This window comes from Tursiops truncatus, chromosome 16 (assembly GCF_011762595.2).
Source record: "Tursiops truncatus isolate mTurTru1 chromosome 16, mTurTru1.mat.Y, whole genome shotgun sequence".
Lineage (NCBI taxonomy): Eukaryota > Metazoa > Chordata > Mammalia > Artiodactyla > Delphinidae > Tursiops > Tursiops truncatus.
This window is the reverse complement of record NC_047049.1, coordinates 27,454,462-27,473,403: the sequence shown is the minus strand read 5'-3', so window position 1 is coordinate 27,473,403 and position 18,942 is coordinate 27,454,462. Positions and strand designations below refer to the sequence as shown.

The window sequence follows — 18,942 nt, the reverse complement described above, 5'->3', positions numbered from 1 at the left end:
CTCGGGGTGTCTGGGATTATTAGCTCCTCTGACCTTCTGTCTGTCAGTTTGGTTCTGCTTACAAATGTAGGGTATTGTGAGAGGGAAGGTAATACAAGATGGACCCAGAGGAGAGGGCCATGCTCCAGGATACTGGGTTGACCGCTAGGAAGAGAGTTGGTTAGAGGGTTTACAAGATTGAATGGAAGCCTTGTCCTTGCCCTTGGCTGGACATCGATGTCTCCAGACACACCTCATCTGGCTCCGGGGCTAGGGGACAGGCAGTTCTGACTGGCTCCTCATGTCTTTTCACAGGTGGGGCCCTTGTTGAACACAATGATCAAGGGCCGATACAACTAGCCTGCCAGGAGTCGAGGCCTCCTGCCAGGTGACTGCTAGCCCGTCCACACCGCTTCATTGATGAGGACAGGAGACTCCAAACGCTAGTATTGCACGCTGCACTTAATGGACTGGACTCTTGCCATGGCCCTGGAGGCAGGTGTTTGGGGCAAGGCAGGGTGGTTGGCGCTCCACTCCCATTCGGAGGGACTTCTTACCCTTGCCTCTGTGCCCCAGCACCTTCCCTCTCTGCCCCCTAAAGTCCTGCATTCAGTGTGTGGAGTCCCCAGCTTCTGGTTGTCATCATGTCGTGTGTTAGTCTGTCAACCTTGGGATGTGTGTGCGTGTGTATGCCTGCACACGCGTGTATGTACTTGTTCCTTGCTCCCTCCTTCTGGGTCAGGATGCCACCTCTGGCTCTCCGCTCTGTCTCCTGCAATCTCAGTGCCTCAGCCTGAGAGAGAGGAGATGTTCTTGGACGCCCATTGCATCTGGGCAACAGGGCCACAGCTATCCTAACTGTGAGGTCAGTCTGCCCCCTCCCAGTTTTCACAGAGAGGCTCTAGGCTGTTGGGAATGGCTACTGAGACTCTAATGGGGAGAGGGAGAGTGGGGAGGGTTGCCTTTGAGAGCCTAAATAGCTTCCTAGGAGAGTAAATTAGACAGGGTTCCAACTTGAACCTTCAAGCTCAAGCCATACACAGAAAAGAGCCTTGGGACACAGGAACCAAGGATTGTGCATAACTTACAAATTACAGACACATACAGCTTCTTTCTTTCAGCACCAGCTCTTGTTCTCTGTCCTGGGTGCCAGAGGAGTCATCCTAGCAATGGCTTCTCTAGGTTCTAGGGATGCAAGCCTCTGTGTGGATGTGTGTGTGGATGTTTGTGCCTGTGTGCGTGCATGTGTGTCCACACTGGCCTGCCTCTCTGCTTACCAAGTTTCTACCGCTTAACCTTGTCCAGTGGGACATACAGCGGGAGCCCCAAGGCAGTGCTGCCTGACCTGGTCTAAAGCTTTTAAACTCATTTTTAGCCATTGGATGTTGGTCAGGCCTCGCTGCAACCTGCCTGAGGCCGACTGGCTAGAGCCTCCAGGTCCTATGACCGACCCTCCCTGCCCAGGCCCCGTCCTCTGTGTCTGCAGAGCTTCTTGGCTCAGGAGACAAAATGGGGTCAAGCCTAGGCAGCTAACTCACCACATGTCATCCACCTCATGGCAAGGGCAAAAACGTAGCCTTGCCTCTTAAAGCCAGCGCCTCTGCCAGACCCCCACTGTAATGTTCCACAAACACCCTCAGAAGTCAGGGCAACTGGTGGAGCATGGAGAGGAATTTCCTTTTCTGTTCATAGCTTTTCATGGGAACCCCTCTCAGGGCTGCAGCTTACAGCTGGGCAGCTGTGCACTGCACAACTCGAAGGGCCATCATTCACACCTGTATAATGGAAGTGGGGCCCCTGGGATTGGGCAGTGTGATGGCCCTGCGTCTGCTCACCTCCACTCCCATCTCCATGCCCCTTCTCTCTGGAAGGAAAAAGGAGTTGGAAGTCTCTGGGTTCATTTTTTCCTTTTTTTTTTTTTTTTTTTTTGCCAAAGGTTTACTTCCAGTGTCCGAGCTATGGCTCTCACCCCCAGAGCTCAGTTTACAGTTACAGTGCACTGATGGACTGAGAGGATGCATATGTGTGTGTGTGCATGAGCGCACTTGTGTGTATTTTGGGGAGGGGTGTTTATTTTTAGTACCCCATTCTGGGGTTCTCTGATGCAGTGTGGGTGTTCAAACATGGTACCTTCTCAAGTGTAGTTCTTTCAAATATAGCCAGTGCTGGAAAATGTGATTGCAGTGATCTCCATCCCTCCATCTCTTTTGGGAAAGAGGAACGCAGCAAAGAAAACAAGGCAGACAGAAGATAAATTGACCACAAAGACACTTTGAAATATAGCACATTATTTTCCTTCTCAGCAGCTCTGCTGCATCCCTGGCTCATTCCTTAAAGGTGTGGGTGATGTGCAGCAGGGAGGCGTGGTCTCTCAGCTGCTCCTCTCTGGGTGCTGTGCCGACCCAGGTCTGCACGAGGGGGAGGGACCTTCACAGGTTGGGTCCTGATCCTTGGGTAATGTCTCTGGGTTCATGTCCAATAGTGATCCCTGATTATTAGACACCTAATGTGTGCCTGGTGCTTTTAGTGCAAGGTAGGTATTCTCATTTTACAGTTCAAGAATAAGCAGTTAGTGGCAGTCAGGATTCAAACCTAGTACTGTTTGGCTGCAAACCCCCTGCTGTTCTTTTCCACCAAACTACATTGATTCTCCTACTGTACCTCCTTTGGACTACAGGCAGCAGGCAGTGTCTGGTACAGACAGGCTTAGCCCAAAAGGATACGGAAGATACAGCTCAGGGTGAAAGCTCTTCTGGGCTCCAGCTAAAGACTTCTTGGGAAAACTGCCAGGAAGCCATATTATGAGTTAAGGGTTCTGGAAGAAGTTACAGGGAAACTGAGTTCTAGATCCCCTTGGTTACTTGTGTGTCCTTGAATAGGTCCCATAACTTTTCCCAGCATGCTTCTGCATCTGTAGAATTGAAGATCTAGATATTCACTAAGAACTTTGATTCATGTTCTGCTGCCTCCGTTTGCCCCAGTGAAGAGATTGAGGCTCTTCCCTTCACATACCTAGGTTAGGGCTGTTCAGGCTCAAATTCTACTCGTAGCAGAGTAGAACGTTTCTGCTCTGTTGCTTACTCCTATCCTGGCTGGCAGTGTGAAGGCAGATACATGAGGGGAAGATGGGGGTTTGGGCCTGTATGAGGGTCAGCCATGTTGCAAGATCCTATTTTTACACCAGCAGGTACAGAGGAAACTACTCTTTTGTAAAGTCAAATATTTGTTGGGGGGTTGAAGTTTGGGGGGTGGAGAAGGGGCTGTTCTGGGCATCAGTTGAGCAGATGCCCAGGATGCCTGGGGGAGACCAGCTTCCCCTACAAATCAGAGCTCTAAATTACAAGGTTTTTACCAATGCGAACAGTTGGGGGAAGTCGTCTGCTCTCATTTGCGTAATGGTTTCTGTCACTGGTGATTAGACACAGGATGAAGGAAAAGAAATTTGACAATTAGGAATGAGCGATCATTAATCTGAATCTGTTAGGAGACGGGAAGGATCCTTAGTGGGCCAACCCAAAATGAGGAGACCCTCCCTCTGCCCCCCCAGAGACTCTTGGGCCACATACCCTTTCATTGTTCCCACCATAAGCTGAGCTGTTATTTTCTTAGCAAAGTCTAGGTGGGCCCAGTCCCCAGGCTGAGGTGGATACAGGAACAGACATCTAGAGGCATGAGCCAACAAAGGGTGTCAAATGCAAGTGATAGGGCAAAGAATAGCAAATAGAATGGTTTTGACATGTGTATGCTGTTTGTGGAAAATGTTTTTGTAATCGACACTCTAGATACCCCACCTGTGACATGCATTTGTTACATTACGGCACTGCAGGGTGTGGAGAAAACCTGCTCTTTTATCCTCCAGGAGCCTCTGCTTAGTTGGAGAGGAAACTGCATGAAACACCCAGAGGTTATGAAGCCATGTGTGGTACACCCTGTGAGGACAAGGTTAGAGACTGTTGAGAGAGGAGGAAGATCAGTAGAGAGCAAACCTCAACCTCCAGGCTCCTCCCAGCCCCTGGGCTCCCCAGGGAAGACTCTTCATCCTAGGCTCCCAGCAAGGTTGATTCTGTCCCTCCCCCCTCGCACGTCATTGCAGCTGTAGTTATGTGGAAGGCACTGAGATCCCTGCCCAGATGTGTGAGCAGGTGATGAGATGAACTAACAGGCTGAGTGTTAAGGTGTGGAGAGTCCCAACTTGGATCTTCTCAGGTCTCTGTGTCACCTCATCTCTCTCGTCTCTTTAAACACCACGGACAGGATTTGCACCAGTTATTTGTTTCTCAGTTTTGTGGCTTATGTGTTGGTGGGTTCCTTAGATCAGTGGCTTCATCAAGGATTGGAGGCAGGGGTGATGGTGGTGGTTGGTTGTCTTGTCAGAATGTGAACTTCCCATGGGTAGGGCTGTGTCTCTCTCCTTGGTAACTTTCCTACCTCTGGTTTGTCTACCCTTCAAACTCCAATGCAGGGTTTAGTAGGGCTGCAGAGAGTGGCCCTCAGGGACCAGTTTTACCCAAACAGGGTGGATACTGGGATGCTCCTAAGAACTCATGGGCTTCCAGAGGCCCTGGCCTTTCTGCCCATGTCATCTTCCCTTTTTCCGGAACCTCCAGTTCTTGCCCCCCCCCCCAGTCCCTGCCTACTTCTCTGGTATCCTCTCAAATTGCCTGCTCTAAAGAGCTGTTCCAGCTTCCTTTTCCATTGTCCCCCCAGTTTCTCCTACTTATACTCTCCCTGCCTAGGCTCTTCAGCAGCCCCTCACCAAGGTCCTTTTTCCTAAACAGTTGCTTTCTCAGAAGCTCCCTGGCTGCAGGTGTTTGGATTGACTTTCTCTAGGATCTTCCATTTCTGATCTGCAATAATTCTGTTCACACACGGTTAGTCCATTTGTTCTGTGTCTGCTCTGTTCTCTTGCCATTCCCTTGTCACTTCTGTACGTCCTGGTTTAGCTTTTCTCACTCTGGGAGCCCTTTCTGCTAGTCTTCAGCCAGTTCTGTTTAATCTTCATAGAACTTAGAATCTTCAGCGGAGCCCTGCTGAGCACTTTTGGTGCATTTCTGGGGGACAAAGCCTCGGACACTGGCAACCTTTAGGACCAGGGGTCTGTGGTTAGTGGGGCCTCCGGAGATGGGTGAGAGGAGGGAACCTAGAGAATCATGGACAGTGGAGAACCAGTGAGGGGAGATTGAGCAGGAGACTCCCCAGGAGTGGAGCCAGGCCTGGCAAGCCTGGAGGGAAGAACTGAAGTTTGTGTTTCCACATACATGCATCTCTGTGCCTTAGGGTCCAGCAGTTCAGGGATAGTGGGTGTTTTGGGAATGTCTGCTAATTTCTCTCAGGTGTCTTTGGTGATGCTCTTAGTCACCAAATTTGGCTGACTTCTTAGTTTCAGTGTTTGCTGGAAGGGAAACAGCATATTGAGTAGTCACGTGTCAGGAGTGGAGGTCTTCGATGAGAAACGCCCTGGAAGCTGGGGTAGCAGGAGACGGGGACCCAGTGGTCAGCTTATATACCCAGACTGTCACTTCACTTCTCCAGGTGTTTAGTACAATAGCTGATTAAAGAAGTTTAAAAACAACTGGGCCTTGCCTTCTTCCCCACCTGAAATCTAGTCTTTAGGTGATATTTTGGGAAGGAGCATGTGTCCTTTAACTTCCAATGAGAAACAACCTAACAATCTAGTATAGTGTATAAAAACATGGGTTTGGGAGTTAGATGTATTTTGTTTAGATTTCTAGCTTTGCTACTTAAATCAGCTGGGCTTGACCTTGTTGATTGACTTGACCTCTCTGAGCCTCAAGTTTCCTCAACTATAATGGTATGTGTGTAGGGGAAGGTGGGTGTTGAAAATATCTACCTCAGGGCTGATGGACTGATCGAAACAATGTTTGTAAAGCTTTACCACAGTGCCTGGCAAGCACTTAATAAATGGCTGTGGTAGTGGTTGTTACATTTATTTTGTGACTTATTCAGAAACTTGATTTCAGTGATTCCTTCCCTCTCAAGAAGAGCATAAGGAAGAATAAAGAAATTATGCTGGAGAAACTCATATTGAGATAGGGACAGACAGAAGAGCCTTGGTATCTAAATCCACCCTAGAGGGAGCGAAACAGGGAAGAGCCTGATGCCTTCTACTTGGTCAGCCAGACTTTACCGCTCTCATCGGCCCAGGGCCGGCATGAGAAGCTGTCAGGTGTGCGGTCTCCTTACGCTGTGTGAGGGGTGAGGGCAGCTGGGTGAGTTCCCATTACACCTGGAGAAGCTGTTGCCAACCTCATACCATGAAACACCACAGCAGTCAGATCAGGCCCGCTTGTTTCAATTTTATTGCATGCTCTTCCATGTATTTAAGTTACATATGTGTTAAGGTTATTTTAGCACAGAGGGGCATTCCGAAGAGAATTCAGAAAAATATAAGACTGGAGTCTTAATAGCTACCATCTGTGGAGCCCCTGGAGCATTTGTTTCAGGCCCAGTTCTAGTCTCTACCCATGTGCTCTCAGTTCATCGGGGGGCGTCAAGCAGGCAGTTACAGGTCTGCAGAGGAGAAGCACCTGACAAGCTCCTTTGTTCACAGTAGGCTTCTTGCAAGAAGTCACATAGTCTAAGGTGATACCTGGAAGATAACCAGGGATTGGGGAGGAGTAAAAGGCATGTTTCTTCTCTGGCTTCTCCCAGTCCCAAAGCAAACACTCTGTTCCTCCATGTTTAAGGGTTTTAAGAATCACTTGTAGGAATGAGCCAGACAGTGGACCCCCAAAAGAAGAAAACCCTTTGGTTAGCTACAGAAACATTTGAAAATCATTTTGATTGTCAGCCCAGGTTTGTCCTGGAGTGCAGATGGATTGGACTTGCTCAGTTGTAACCCTTTCCCTGACTGCTTTGCAAAAGACTTCATTCTGGCCTCTGGAGTTTCACCCTGCCACCCTACTTGGAAGCGACGCTGGATCCAGTTACTTAGACATCAGCCCAAGATGTACTCTGGCTGCCTGGAATTCTCAGCCTCTTCCACACTGATATCCGGCTGATCTCTTAGATTCTTCCCCCACTCTCAGCCACTCCCCTCCTCCCCACTATGAGCCACGCCTCTCTGCAGTGCCCCTCTAGCCACTCATATCCTCTTGGGTCTGACCCTGGTCTCCAGCCCCATGGATGTAGAAGATCTCTAGCTGGTGCCAAGCCGTCTCTGGGCTTCAGGCCATTCTGTAGTCACTTTACAGTCACCTCTCCACTTCTAGGTTTCTTTTGCTCTGGGCCTTGGAAGCCTTCCCTCTGGCCCCAGAAAATGTTGCTGTGTTTTATTCAGTTTGCTTAAGACTTACTTGGTCATTGAGGTCAATCCTGCCCTTCAGGGAAGCTCTGCTTCTTATCTCCATATCCAAGCTCTTGAATGTATAGTGTATGGTGCAATATAGGGTAGTGGTTGAAAATGAGGACTTCGCATATTTGGCTTTGAATCCTAGATCTGTCATCCTGTGTGACCTTGGGCAAATGACAAACTACCTGAAATTCAACTTCATATGTATGAGGATAACATTATCTACCTTGTCAGGGTTATGTGGAATAAGGTATGTAAAGAAAGGCACAGCAGGGTGACTGTTCCATAGCAGAAGCTTGATTGTCATTGGCTTCTAATGGCCCCAGCCTTGTCTCTTTTAAAGCCTTTACTTCTCGTCCATGTAGCTTTCTGACAAAGGTCCTGTGTCTGCTCCCAGAGCAAGTCTAGTTGTCAGGTCATGAGCAGAGATACGAGCATAAATTTCTTGCTCATGTTACCATTCCCTACCCCTACCCCTTCTCGGTGACCTCCAGCTCACAAGGACTCTAATCTACTATGCTGCCATCGCTGAGGAATGATCTAAAATTTCTTTTTTATAATATTAAAAATACCTGAAACACTGTTAGTGAAAATAGAAGACATCAGACCTGCTGTCGCCACAGGAATAAGAAGCACTGGAAGTGTATGTGAGCTGGTGGCACAACAGGTGTGAAGGAGGCACAGCAGGCAGGGACACAGGAGACAAGGAGATGGGCACAGAGGCCACACAATAGTCTAGAGGCAGCAGGGCCCCAGGCTTGTGAAGTTTCCCTCCAAGTTTTTGAATAGTGAGCTTTTGACTGTGAACAAAGCCCCACCCATTTTACAGTCAGTATAGTCATTGTTCTTACAAGGGTTTATGTGATGTTTTGACAAGAATGGAGACATCGGATGTGACTCCTGGGTTGAATCCCTGTTGGCCACTTCCTAACTATAACCTCTTAAGCTAAGTCTGTGCCTCCGCCACTTCAGCTGTGAGGGATGGAAAATAGCGCATGGCTTGCAATATTGTTATGAGCGTTTGTGATGATGTTTTAAAAACGCTCAATTCAGTATGGGCACTCAGGAAACGGTTTATTATGAAGACCCAGGGTCTAGTTAGTGCTTGAAGAGCTGGGCTTTTTTGATCCTACTCTGACTCAAGATAATGACACTTGAAGTGGAATCACAGAAGAGATGACTTGGGGTGGGGAAGCAAAATGGAAGAGATCACCAGGTTGTGGAAGAGACTGAAAGTCTGTGAAAGGCAGATATGGGGACAAAGGTGGTCTTGCTAGGATGGTGTCTTAAGGAGCAGAAGCAGAGACATAGGCTCTGGTTTACCATCAGATCCCCAGAATGAAGGAAATAGGGCAGGAGGGTGTCTGTGGGGGACATGATGTGTCTAAGTGGAAAGGACACAAGGTTCAGGGGCCATGAACCCCTATGTGAATCTTAGATGTCCTTTTTTCAGGCTGGGTGACTTTGGGCACATTTGTCTCCATGCTTCAGTCCCCTCATCTTTAAAAGTGGTCAGTACTATCACCACCTCCCTTACAGGGCTGAAGGGACAACATACGTGAAAATGCTGTCTAAATTGAGCGCTATATAATACTTGTTGGGTGGTGGTTTAGGAGAGCTTTCCTGGAGTGGGTGGGTCATAGAATTGCAGGAGTTCACAGATAAGAGCCTCCCACATTTCCAGCAGGAAACAGTAAAGCAGCATTTCTCACCAAACGCTGTCTTTCACTGTGCCAATATTTGGTCAGGTTTTTGTTTTGGTTTAAGAAGGAAAAGCAGTGTGCTGAGAAAGGGCATAAGTTTTGGAGTCCCATGGATTAGGTTTGAATCTTGTTTTCACCATTGCCAACGTTGAGATGGTCAGATTACTTATCGTCTCTGAACTTTGCTTTCTTAACAGGCCCCTTCGAGTGGCTATTGGGAATGAATGAGACAGCTCAAGTGAAACATCTCAGTGCCTAGTGCCTCCCTAGTAAGTGCCCAATAAATATTAGTCCCCTTTCTTTCATTTCTTTTCCCTTTAGGAAGCAGCTAGTTTACTCAGTTTAAAAGGGACTCAGTTGTCCACGCCTTAGTGTGAACAAGTAATATCAGAATTCCCTTCTTGTCTAGGGTGAGATTGGTTGTCCTAAGGAGTGTGAATGTGAGTGAGGAAGAATCATGGGAGAAGGCGGCAGGACTCTACTATGTTGGAGCTGGAGTAGGGGTCCTTTGGTCATCTAGTTGGTGTGGGGGTGAGTGAAGAACACGTGATGTTGAGAGGTGAATTTGAAGAAAGAAGGTGGGTGCCGAGTGCTAGAGGGAAAAGCCAGTCTAGGGGTTGTGTGGAGTGGAGGACAGGACAATGAGCTATGGATGAGATCAGAGTCCCGCCAGGGGAACCTTAGGAATTGTGACTACAAATCAAAGTTGTGAGAGAAGTCCTGCATTCAGCCAGCTGTCATCTTAACACCTCTGAGAGTTGTGGTCCTCCCAGAAAGGAAGAATATAAAAAGAAAGCAGAAATCTTCAAGATGGAAAGACTTTTTAAGTGTTTTCAGAGCCAAGGAAATGCACAACCTAACCAAGGTATCTGACAGCCTAGGTGGGATTCAAGGTGTCTGAGAAAATGCAGTTGGGTATTGAAGCGCATCAAACTCAGGGATATGAGCTGGGTGACCACCTTCTTAGGTCTTAGGTAATGGAGGCCCTATGATAGGGCTTTCAGAGACAACAAATAGGAATTTATGGGTCCCTTATAGAATCCAGTCAGTAGCCCAATCAATGTTTCTGGTTGTTTTACCATCTCAACCATCTGAGAAGGCAACCTCCAAAATATATGTGCAGCATCAATTGTTTCCTTGATAGGTAAGCATCTTTTAACTCTGGAGAACTTAGAATGAAGGATAGGCATGTTTAAGAACATGGAACCTGCAGCCCTACTATATTTGCTATAAGGAATCTATGCAGTTTGTTTTTAAATCCTTAACATACGGAGGAGAATTTGCCTTTTAGTTTGATAGGTTTACCTTGTAATACCAAGTAAAGAGTGTTGAATAATTTATTTAGACTTGAATTTTAAGTCAAAATCTCGCCAAGTCTCTATATTGTTTTGGAACATTTAAAATGATTTGAGATTTGCTGTATTTATGAACATAATCTATTGGTGATATGATAATTAAGTACTTGGGAAAGTTTGTTTTAGTCAGGTAAATGAAGTACTTAAGAAATAAAATATATTAACCTCACATTACTCCTTTGTTTTATAAACAAAATAATAAGGTTTGTAAGCTGAACTTAACAGCTTAGACAAGAACTAGGATTTTGAATATGTAACTTCAAAAACTGAATATAATTCTTAAAGCCAAAGTAATTTCTGGATAGTTATTTCTACACACAAAAGTATCCCTCATGGATATCAAACACCTCCCGGGGAAACTCTGCATATAGTATTACCACAGACCCAGTCACTCATCCTCTCTAGGTAGCAGTCGCTCTCCAGGCACTGGCAGCAGTTAAGATGGCCACCATGGGGCTTCCCTGGTGGCACAGTGGTTGAGAGTCCGCCTGCCGATGCAGGGGACATGGGTTCGTGCCCCAGTCCGGGATGATCCCACATGCTGCGGAGCGGCTGGGCCCGTGAGCCATGGCCGCTGAGCCTGCGCGTCCAGAGCCTGTGCTCCGCAACGGGAGAGGCCACAACAGTGAGAGGCCCGCGTACCGCCAAAAAAAAAAAAAAAAAAAAAAAGATGGCCACCATGGGTCAAATCATAGGTGCAGGCGTGGATTTTGAAACTTTTTAAAATTGGTTGGCAACATATATGATAAACTTTAAAAACAAAAGCTTGGGGCTTCCCTGGCGGTGCAGTGGTTAAGAATCGGCCTGCCAGTGCAGGGGACACAGGTTCAAGCCCTGGCCGGGAAGATCCTACATGTTGCAGAGCAACTAAGCCCATGCGCCACAACTACTGAGCCTGTGCTCTAGAGCCCGCGAGCCACAACTCCTGAGCCCGCGTGCCACAGCTCCTGAGCCCGCGTGCCTAGAGCCCGTGCTCCGTAACGAGAAGTCACCGCAATGAGAAGCCTGCGCACTGAAACGAAGAGTAGCCCCTGCTCGCCGCAACTAGAGAAAGCCTGCATGCAGCAACGAAGACCCAACGCAGCCAAAAAAATAAAAACTAAATAAAAACAAAAGCTTTTGGCTTCTCTGGAAAATTAGAAGATCTGGTAACAGTAAGATCCCATTTCCCATAGGACAGCAGTTGGCCAGAGCTGAGTAGCTGCCACCCCTTTGGGCATGTCCTTCCCATTTGCCACAGTCACCACTCTTCATTTTGGTACCTAATACCTGGTTTATCTCACCTCTGTGACCTGTCTGGCCCACATTTTTGCACGTGACCCCTGAACTAGAGGTTTTCTGAGGTTCCTAACAGCAGATTGATAGCTGGGGGAAGAGCTCAGGAAAAGTGCAGTCCCTGCCCTCCTCTCTATTCTCATCATCCCCTCTGTCCAGGCTGTCTTTTCCCAGCCACCTGGCCCCAGGGCTGGTTTCAGTCACTAGAGGAAATATGCAAGACATTCCCAGGCTCAGACTTCTGTGTTTGCTGCTCTTGTCTATAACCACACTGGTTCCAGAGATTCTCTTGCCCAGACAGTTTGCCTGGGCTCTGACCTCATGTCTCAGTTCCTGTGAACTTCCTGCTTCCCTTCGTAATTTGACCACAGCCTCACTCTGGTGTGTGAGGGCTCCCAGGCTCTGCTTTGTGAAGCTCCTGTACCTGATTATACCTGGTCTGTCAGGCTTGGTTTTGAATCTTCTGACTCAGACTCCCAAATCCCAACCCCATCTCCACCATCACTGCTCACTCTCTGGGCAGTGTGGTTACTCAGCTGAGGGATGGAAGATTGTTGAAGATTCAGGAGACATGGGAGGTGAGGTTGGAAGTGTTTGCATTTTCAAGAGAAGCATGGAGGCAGAAGCCAATCACAGTTTAAGGAGGCAACCAGTAGAAGGCTTTTTAGGTGAGGGAGGCAACTGAGCATAGTTGTAGGCAGAGGAGAAGGCAGCCGGAGAGAGAATTCAAGGGTGAGAATAAGGCCTCAGAGGAGGCATAGGGTGATAGGATAGGAAATAGCAATAGTTGGTGACTCACAGGGAGATTCTGAAGCTCAGAAACATCTTAACACCTCAAGAGATGTAGGAGTGGGCACTGTTGGAAGTCTGTAATCCCCTAGAGTGAGGGTTAAGTAAATGATGCTGGAGGTTTGGAGAGTAGAAGGGTGCATGGCCATGGTGTTGGGGCCACAGCCTGGGGCAGGAGAAATTTCCAGCAGTGCAGCCAACAGCCTCTCACAGTATCTGTAGACACAGTAGAAACATCTGAACCAAATGGTCATGAAGCTTGGTGAAAACCAGACCCAGTGAGAGTTGATTAATGGATCCATGTCAGCCTGTACTAGAGGAAAGTCTCCAGTAGTATGTTTTAGGGCTCAGTCTGGGCCTGTGTCTTGTCTGACATTTTTATTGACAACTGACTGAGGCAGCAGGCTCATCAAGTTTGCAGGTGATCGAGGTGGGAGGGGCAGCTAATACTTTGCATGAAAGAGTCAGGATTCAGAACGATTTCAACAGGCTGGAACACTGGGCTGGAACCAACAAGATTAAATTTAACAGGGATAAATGTAGAGTCCTGCACTTAGGTTAAAACAAAATCAATGACATAAATACCCGGTGGCGGGGTGGGCCAAGCTTGACAGCGGTTCATGAAGAAAAGACCTGGGGGTTTAGTTGACTGCAAGCTCAATATGAGTCACCTGTGTGATGCGACTGCTAAAACCTCTAATACAATCACAAACTGCATTAACCGAAAAGGAGCAGCCAGATCAAGGGAGGTACTTACCCCACTGCTTTCTGAGATGGTCAGGCCACCTCTGGAATACTGGGTCCATTCTGAGGTCCGTTTTTTTTTAAGGAGGTCAGTGACAAATGAGAAAATATTTTGGACAAGCAGCCAGCATGGCATTAGGCTGGAATACTGCCAGAAACTTTCCAGAAATTCTATGGTGCTGAGGTTCTGGGATGAAGGGCAGGAGTGACCCCAGGCAAAGACAGTTGTATCTGGAGCACTCTTCTGGTACTTGGGAGAAAATAGGGGGACCTACTTCTCACTTCCTGTGGGTACCCAGAGGCATTGACCTGTGAATTTCATCCCAGGATTTCCTGAAGTCGGGCGATTAGGGGTTACCGAGAAGGGGTCTAGGATGGGGATCAGTGTGGGAGTGGGTAGAAAAATGGGGCAGTGTGGTAGGAAGGAATCTGCAAATTTGGACCTCAAGCACCACCTCCCCAGCGCCCTCCCCCAGGACACGTAGTCCCCACTTCGGTCAGAGCGTGGCGCCCTCACTCCATGTGGGGATCCTGAGTCAACAGCAGGAGCCCAGTGGCCGGCCAGGCTGCAGCTGCACTTCTCACACTCCCCACTGCAGGGAGCCCACGGGGCCACTCGGCTTAGGTGCGGCTGGCCTGGGACTCCTGGGTGGCAAGGAGACTCACAGCACAAACACACATGGAATTCAGGTGTGTCTCCTATTACAGCCAAGCATTCCTGCCTGAGCTACTGTGCACGTGGCCTCTTGTCTGCCCTGGCACGGAGCCCAGGGTGCAGAGGGCTGCTCCTATGGCAGGAGGGTTCCCTGGCACCGAGAGCTCCATTTCTGTGGGGTCATGGACCAACCCGAATCCCCTGCCTCTGGCTGGCTGAATGACTGTCACCAGTTTACCTAAACTAAGTTCTGTTTGTCTTGGGTTCCTTAACTGTTTGAAGTAGAATAACACTGCCAAGTTCATAGAGTTGTTAGGATTGAAAGAGTCATCTAGGGCAATGATTCTGAACTGATAACAGGAATCACCAGAGGAGCTTCTAGAAAGTGCAGATTTGTGGCTCCACCACCAGTCATTTAGTAGTTCTGGATGGAGCTCAGGAATCTTTTTTAACCAGCTCCCCAGGTGATTCTGATGTCCATGGCCCTCTGACCACATTTTGAGAAACTGACTTAGGACATACAAGACTACCTAGTATGCATCAGTTCTGTTTCTCAGAGCACACATGAAGAACAGTGTGGCGATCAAGAGTACACAGGCTTGTTCTCCAGATAACTGTAGCCAAGATGTTTGGAGGAGGACGATGGGTCTGGAGATGGGGACACAATATTTAAGCCCAAGATGGGTGTTTTGAGACTTGGGGAGGTTGGATGTACTGAGGGCCATAAAGGAATTGGGATGCTGGCACCAGGGATGGGGATACTGGTGGGGTGATGGGGGTATGTTGGTGCATTGGAGTGCTGAGTGTAATGTGTTGTTGAAGGAAATAGGGGCAGAGTGTACTGGGAGGGGAAGGAGCTGAGAGGATGGGTTGGAGTACACTGGCGTCTTCTTGAGGGGCTGGAGATGAAGGTTTGTTATATCATGATGGGGCCATGAAGATGAAGTGGTGGAGACTGCGATGCTCAGTGAAGCCCCACGGGGGCAGCCATGCTTTGTGTTTTGTGGTGAGACATTGAGCCCATGCTTCTGACTATTCTCTTTTTTGGTGTAAGGGGGGGGGGGGAATGCTCCTTAAGCTTCTGGGGGAACTTTCCTGGTCCCAGAGGGTATAGGTGAAGAGTGTGTGTGTGTGTGTGTGTGTGTGTGTGTGTGTGTGTGTGTGTGTGTGTGTGAGAGAGAGAGAGAGAGAGAGTGTGTGTGTGTGAATGGGGAGGGGAAGGCAAGCTTATGCACTGAGATTTTAAAAAGTCCTTTTCTGGATTTCCTCACTGACTTGAGGAGAGGGAGTCAGTTTCCAGGATTCCTCTCCCCTACCTTCACATACAAAATAACGTTTGACCTGCCTGGTTTCTCTTGGGGCTCAACTCTCCAAAAGCTGGCACTCTTGTCAGCTCATGAGCATGAGCATGTGGATGTCTGCTAACTGAAAACACCTTCCAGAAACTCTGAAGATCTTCCCGGAGGAACATTCTAGAAAGAATCCTCAAATTTCAAATCCTTGAAAACTGGAATTGGAAGAGAATTTAGGTGCCATCTGATGCAGTCTCCCTCAGTTTGGTTCTGGGGAGGACCTTGTGAGGACACCCTGCTTTCTAAGCCTTTGGGGATCCCAGAGCCTGGTGTGGATGACAAGACTCATACATTACCTAGGGAAAAGGGAGACTCAGTAGAGTCAGGTAGGGGTTTGTGGGTTCTGCCAGTAAACACCTAGGAGGTCAGAGCTAGGTGAGCACCTACGGAAGGCTCCCTAGAGCAGGGCAGCTGGAGCTGCACCTTAAAATGGGTAGAATTATTTTTACTTAACTTTTGTTCTGACTATGATTTTATGAAAATGAAGGAAACAAAAACACTGGAATGAGAAGGCGAGGCGTCTTCATCTGTCTGCAGGGGAGCAAAGCTATAGAGGCCTGAATCCATCTGAGGTTTGGAAGACAGTAGAGAGACCAGCTTCGTTAGAGGGCTGGAACCACTGTCAGGGCAGAGTAAGTGAGGAGAGAGGGGTGTGGCTGTGGTGGGAGGGGTGAGGTGGAAGACAGAGGAAAGAAGCTCAGGGTTGGGCTCACAGTAGGGACGGTGAGGGTTGAGGCTTGAGCAAATGAGAGCACCCAGGAGACAGGAGAGAAGAGGGTTCCAGGGACAAGTGTGAACATACATCCAGAGAAGCACTTCCCAAGTAAGCAGGAGTGGAACCCAGAGAGTGGAGGTCATTGAAATGGAGAGAACACAGGAGGGGCAGTCACCAGCTCGAACTCTGAAGAGTTGTTTGGTATAGGAGGCGGGGGTGAGGACCCAGTGAAGGTCATTAGAGTTGGTGATTAAGAGGTCAGCAGAATAGTAGGGGTTAAAGAGTGAGTTGGTGGAGAAGAAATGAGGCAGCAAGTGTAGACCATTGTAGGTTATCCTTTGAGAAATACACAGAGGGCTGGAGATGGGTTATAGTTTGAAAAAGAAGCCACAACAAAGCTTTGTTAGCCTGGAGGAAAGGAGCAAATCTGTGGACAGAGGACAGGGGAGAAGGAGCTGTTGGAGAGGAAGAGATTGAGCAGACACTGGGAAGAGCCAAGTTATAGACAGGAAAGTAAGGGAAGGGAGCCAGGGCCTAGAAGAGGTCAAAGCCGCAGATGAGAAGAAAGGGGTGAAGTCGTAGAGCTCTGGTTGGACCCAGACTTTGACCTCCTAAAGTAGGCTCCTTCAAGTAAGGGTGGCCAGGGTGGGACTGGGCTGGAGGGATACAGCGGAAGGGGTGGAATCAAAGGAGTGGTCTGGACATCTGACATATTGCCCAGCAGACCTGGGAAGCAGAAGATCCGGGCTTGGGTTTCTCCTGGGTCAGGTCTGACGCTCTGCTTCTGGGAGCAGGATGGGGCAAGCAAGCCATGCTGCGACCAGATTACAACAGTTTCAGGAGCCTAGAGGCCAGAACACTACGAAGGCAGGGAGGGGCCTTGCTGGGGAAGAGAGGAACAGCTGCCAGAGCAGGCCTGGGAAGGCTTGATTGAACAGTGCAGGGCCATGCAGTGTAGGGGGGCCAAGAGCCTGAGTTTAACTGTGAAGGATTATCATTGTTACTCTTTTTAAGTATCTGAGGTAGGATTTGAGTGGAGAAAAAGAACATAAGGAGATGCAGAAAGGGAGCATTGCTTTGTGCCAAACACTGTTTTAGATTAACTGATTTGATCCTCACAGGACCGTCCGTGAATTAGGTAGCTGCTATTATTATTATTTTACATATGAGATCAAGGTTCAGAGAGGGGAAGTAACTTAGCTGAGGTCACACAGCCAGTTGGTGTCAGAGTTAAGTATTTGAATGTTTTTTCTGTTTCCAAAGCGTATGCTTTCTGCTATGCCTTTTTATCACTACTTACTAGGTAAGTGACCTTGAAAAAATTACTTAATTTCTTCCTCACTTTCCTCATCTGAAAAGTGGGGATAATAGTAATGCTAGCTCATAGATTTTTGTGAGGATTAAGTAAATATATGTAAAGGACCTAAAACAGTGTCTAGTACATAGAAGGTTTTACTTAGGGGATGCTGCCCTTATTATTATTCTTATTTCTCATTGATCCTCATAGCCTCTAGCCAGAAGCTAAGGACTTTGAGGAAGTTGAAAGAAGGTCTTGGAACATACTGGTAATTTAGAGACGATCTAGTAGTTGGGAGGAAGGTGAGAGAACAGTATACAACCAGTGGTTCTCAACCAGGGATATTTTTGTTGATGTGGCCGGCAGGAGCTACTGGTTTTTGGTGGGCAGGAGCCAGGAGTGGTAACAGTGGTCAGTCATGTCCCAGTTGATAATGTGCAGGAGAAACTCAGCTAGAAAGGATGCTTGGGATTTAACTCCTCAGAAGAGTAGCAATCCCAGAGATTGGAGCAGCTTGAGCAAATGTCGGGAGGAGCTTGAAGACCTGTCTGGCTGGGAAGAATTAGACTCTGTTGGAGGCAAGTGTTCCTGGAGGGAAGAGCAGGCTTAGGGCTGCAGAGGAGGCTGGGAGCACATCCCAGAAGGTCAAACTGAGAGCTCTGGACACTGAGCAGAGAAATGGAGACCTGTGGGGTTCTGGATGAGGGCATGGCATATTTAGGAAGACCACTCATGCAGTCAGGGAAGACACTGGGTGAGGGGGACAATCTGGACCAAACCCTGGAGGAAAGGCACATGAGTTGAACTGGGTTTGGGGTTAAAATGTGCAGATAAGCGGCAATACTAAGGGACATTTGAAGGGAAACTCCCAGTGTGAAGATTCATGAATTGAGAGTGGGCTGGGCCTGATCTAGCAGGCACATGACCTGAGAGGAAATTCTGGGAGATGTGGGCTGGTTTGGAACTCAAGGTGATCACAGTGAATTTAATGTAGTGATGGGGAATCTGGGAGGAGATATCTGGTGAGGAATTGGGGATGCCAGTTGGAAGTTGAACTGAAGTACCGATTTGGGAGTCATTAATCCAAATCTACTGAGTACACTCAATACACATATAAAAGGGGCCCCTTTGAGGGTCTTTCCTATGGGGTTGCTAGTTGAATTTGAAGTCTTGCTTGTAGATAAGTTGGTCATGGGAGAGAGTGTGGAGGGGAAAGCACTGAAAACCTTCAGACTGAGCCTGGGCCCCTTCTGTAGATAAGAAGAGTTGATGGGAGAGAATCAGAGAGGTTGGAGAACTAGGAGAGGGCAGAGAGCTTCCAGAAGAGCATCACCAGCGCCAGGTACCCCAGAGAATAGGCCTAGGGGTTGGCTGCTTCCAGAACAAGTGACTCCAGGACAGCAGCAGGGTGGAAGCCAGAGACAGGCAGGGGAGCCACTGCAGGAAGGAGGCAGTGGGTGAAGGTGGCTTGTGGGTTGGAGAAACTTGGGAGTTCAAGGAAAGAGGGAGACAATTGAGGTTCCCAAGGCAGGTTGAAAAGGGTGTATATGAGACAGAGGAAACATTGAGGCTGATGGAAGGGATGGAGTAGGAGAAGAAGTTCTTCACTTAGGTAAGGGGTTCCCAAGGAACCATCCCCACCTTAGGTACAAAGTAGTAGATTTCTCCAGGCTTCATTCTCTGGCCTTTCTCTGCCCCACCCGCCTTCTTAACCCCCAGTTTAGGCTGTTATTTCCTCTGCCTCCCTCAGGGAACACAGAGAAAAA

The 18,942-nt window shown here is 48.3% G+C and overlaps 1 protein-coding gene across 1 annotated transcript in view; it reads left to right on the top strand.

Annotated features, from left to right (window-relative positions):
- Window positions 1-18,942, top strand: part of HIF1AN (hypoxia inducible factor 1 subunit alpha inhibitor) — a 44,187-nt gene that overhangs the window by 8,281 nt on the left and 16,964 nt on the right. The window contains exon 8 of the mRNA XM_004310557.4: window positions 295-18,942. This exon is cut by the window's right edge and continues 16,964 nt beyond it. Within this exon, the coding sequence (XP_004310605.2) occupies window positions 295-339 (45 nt within the window). The 3' untranslated portion in view covers window positions 340-18,942. The remainder of the gene's footprint in view (window positions 1-294) is intronic.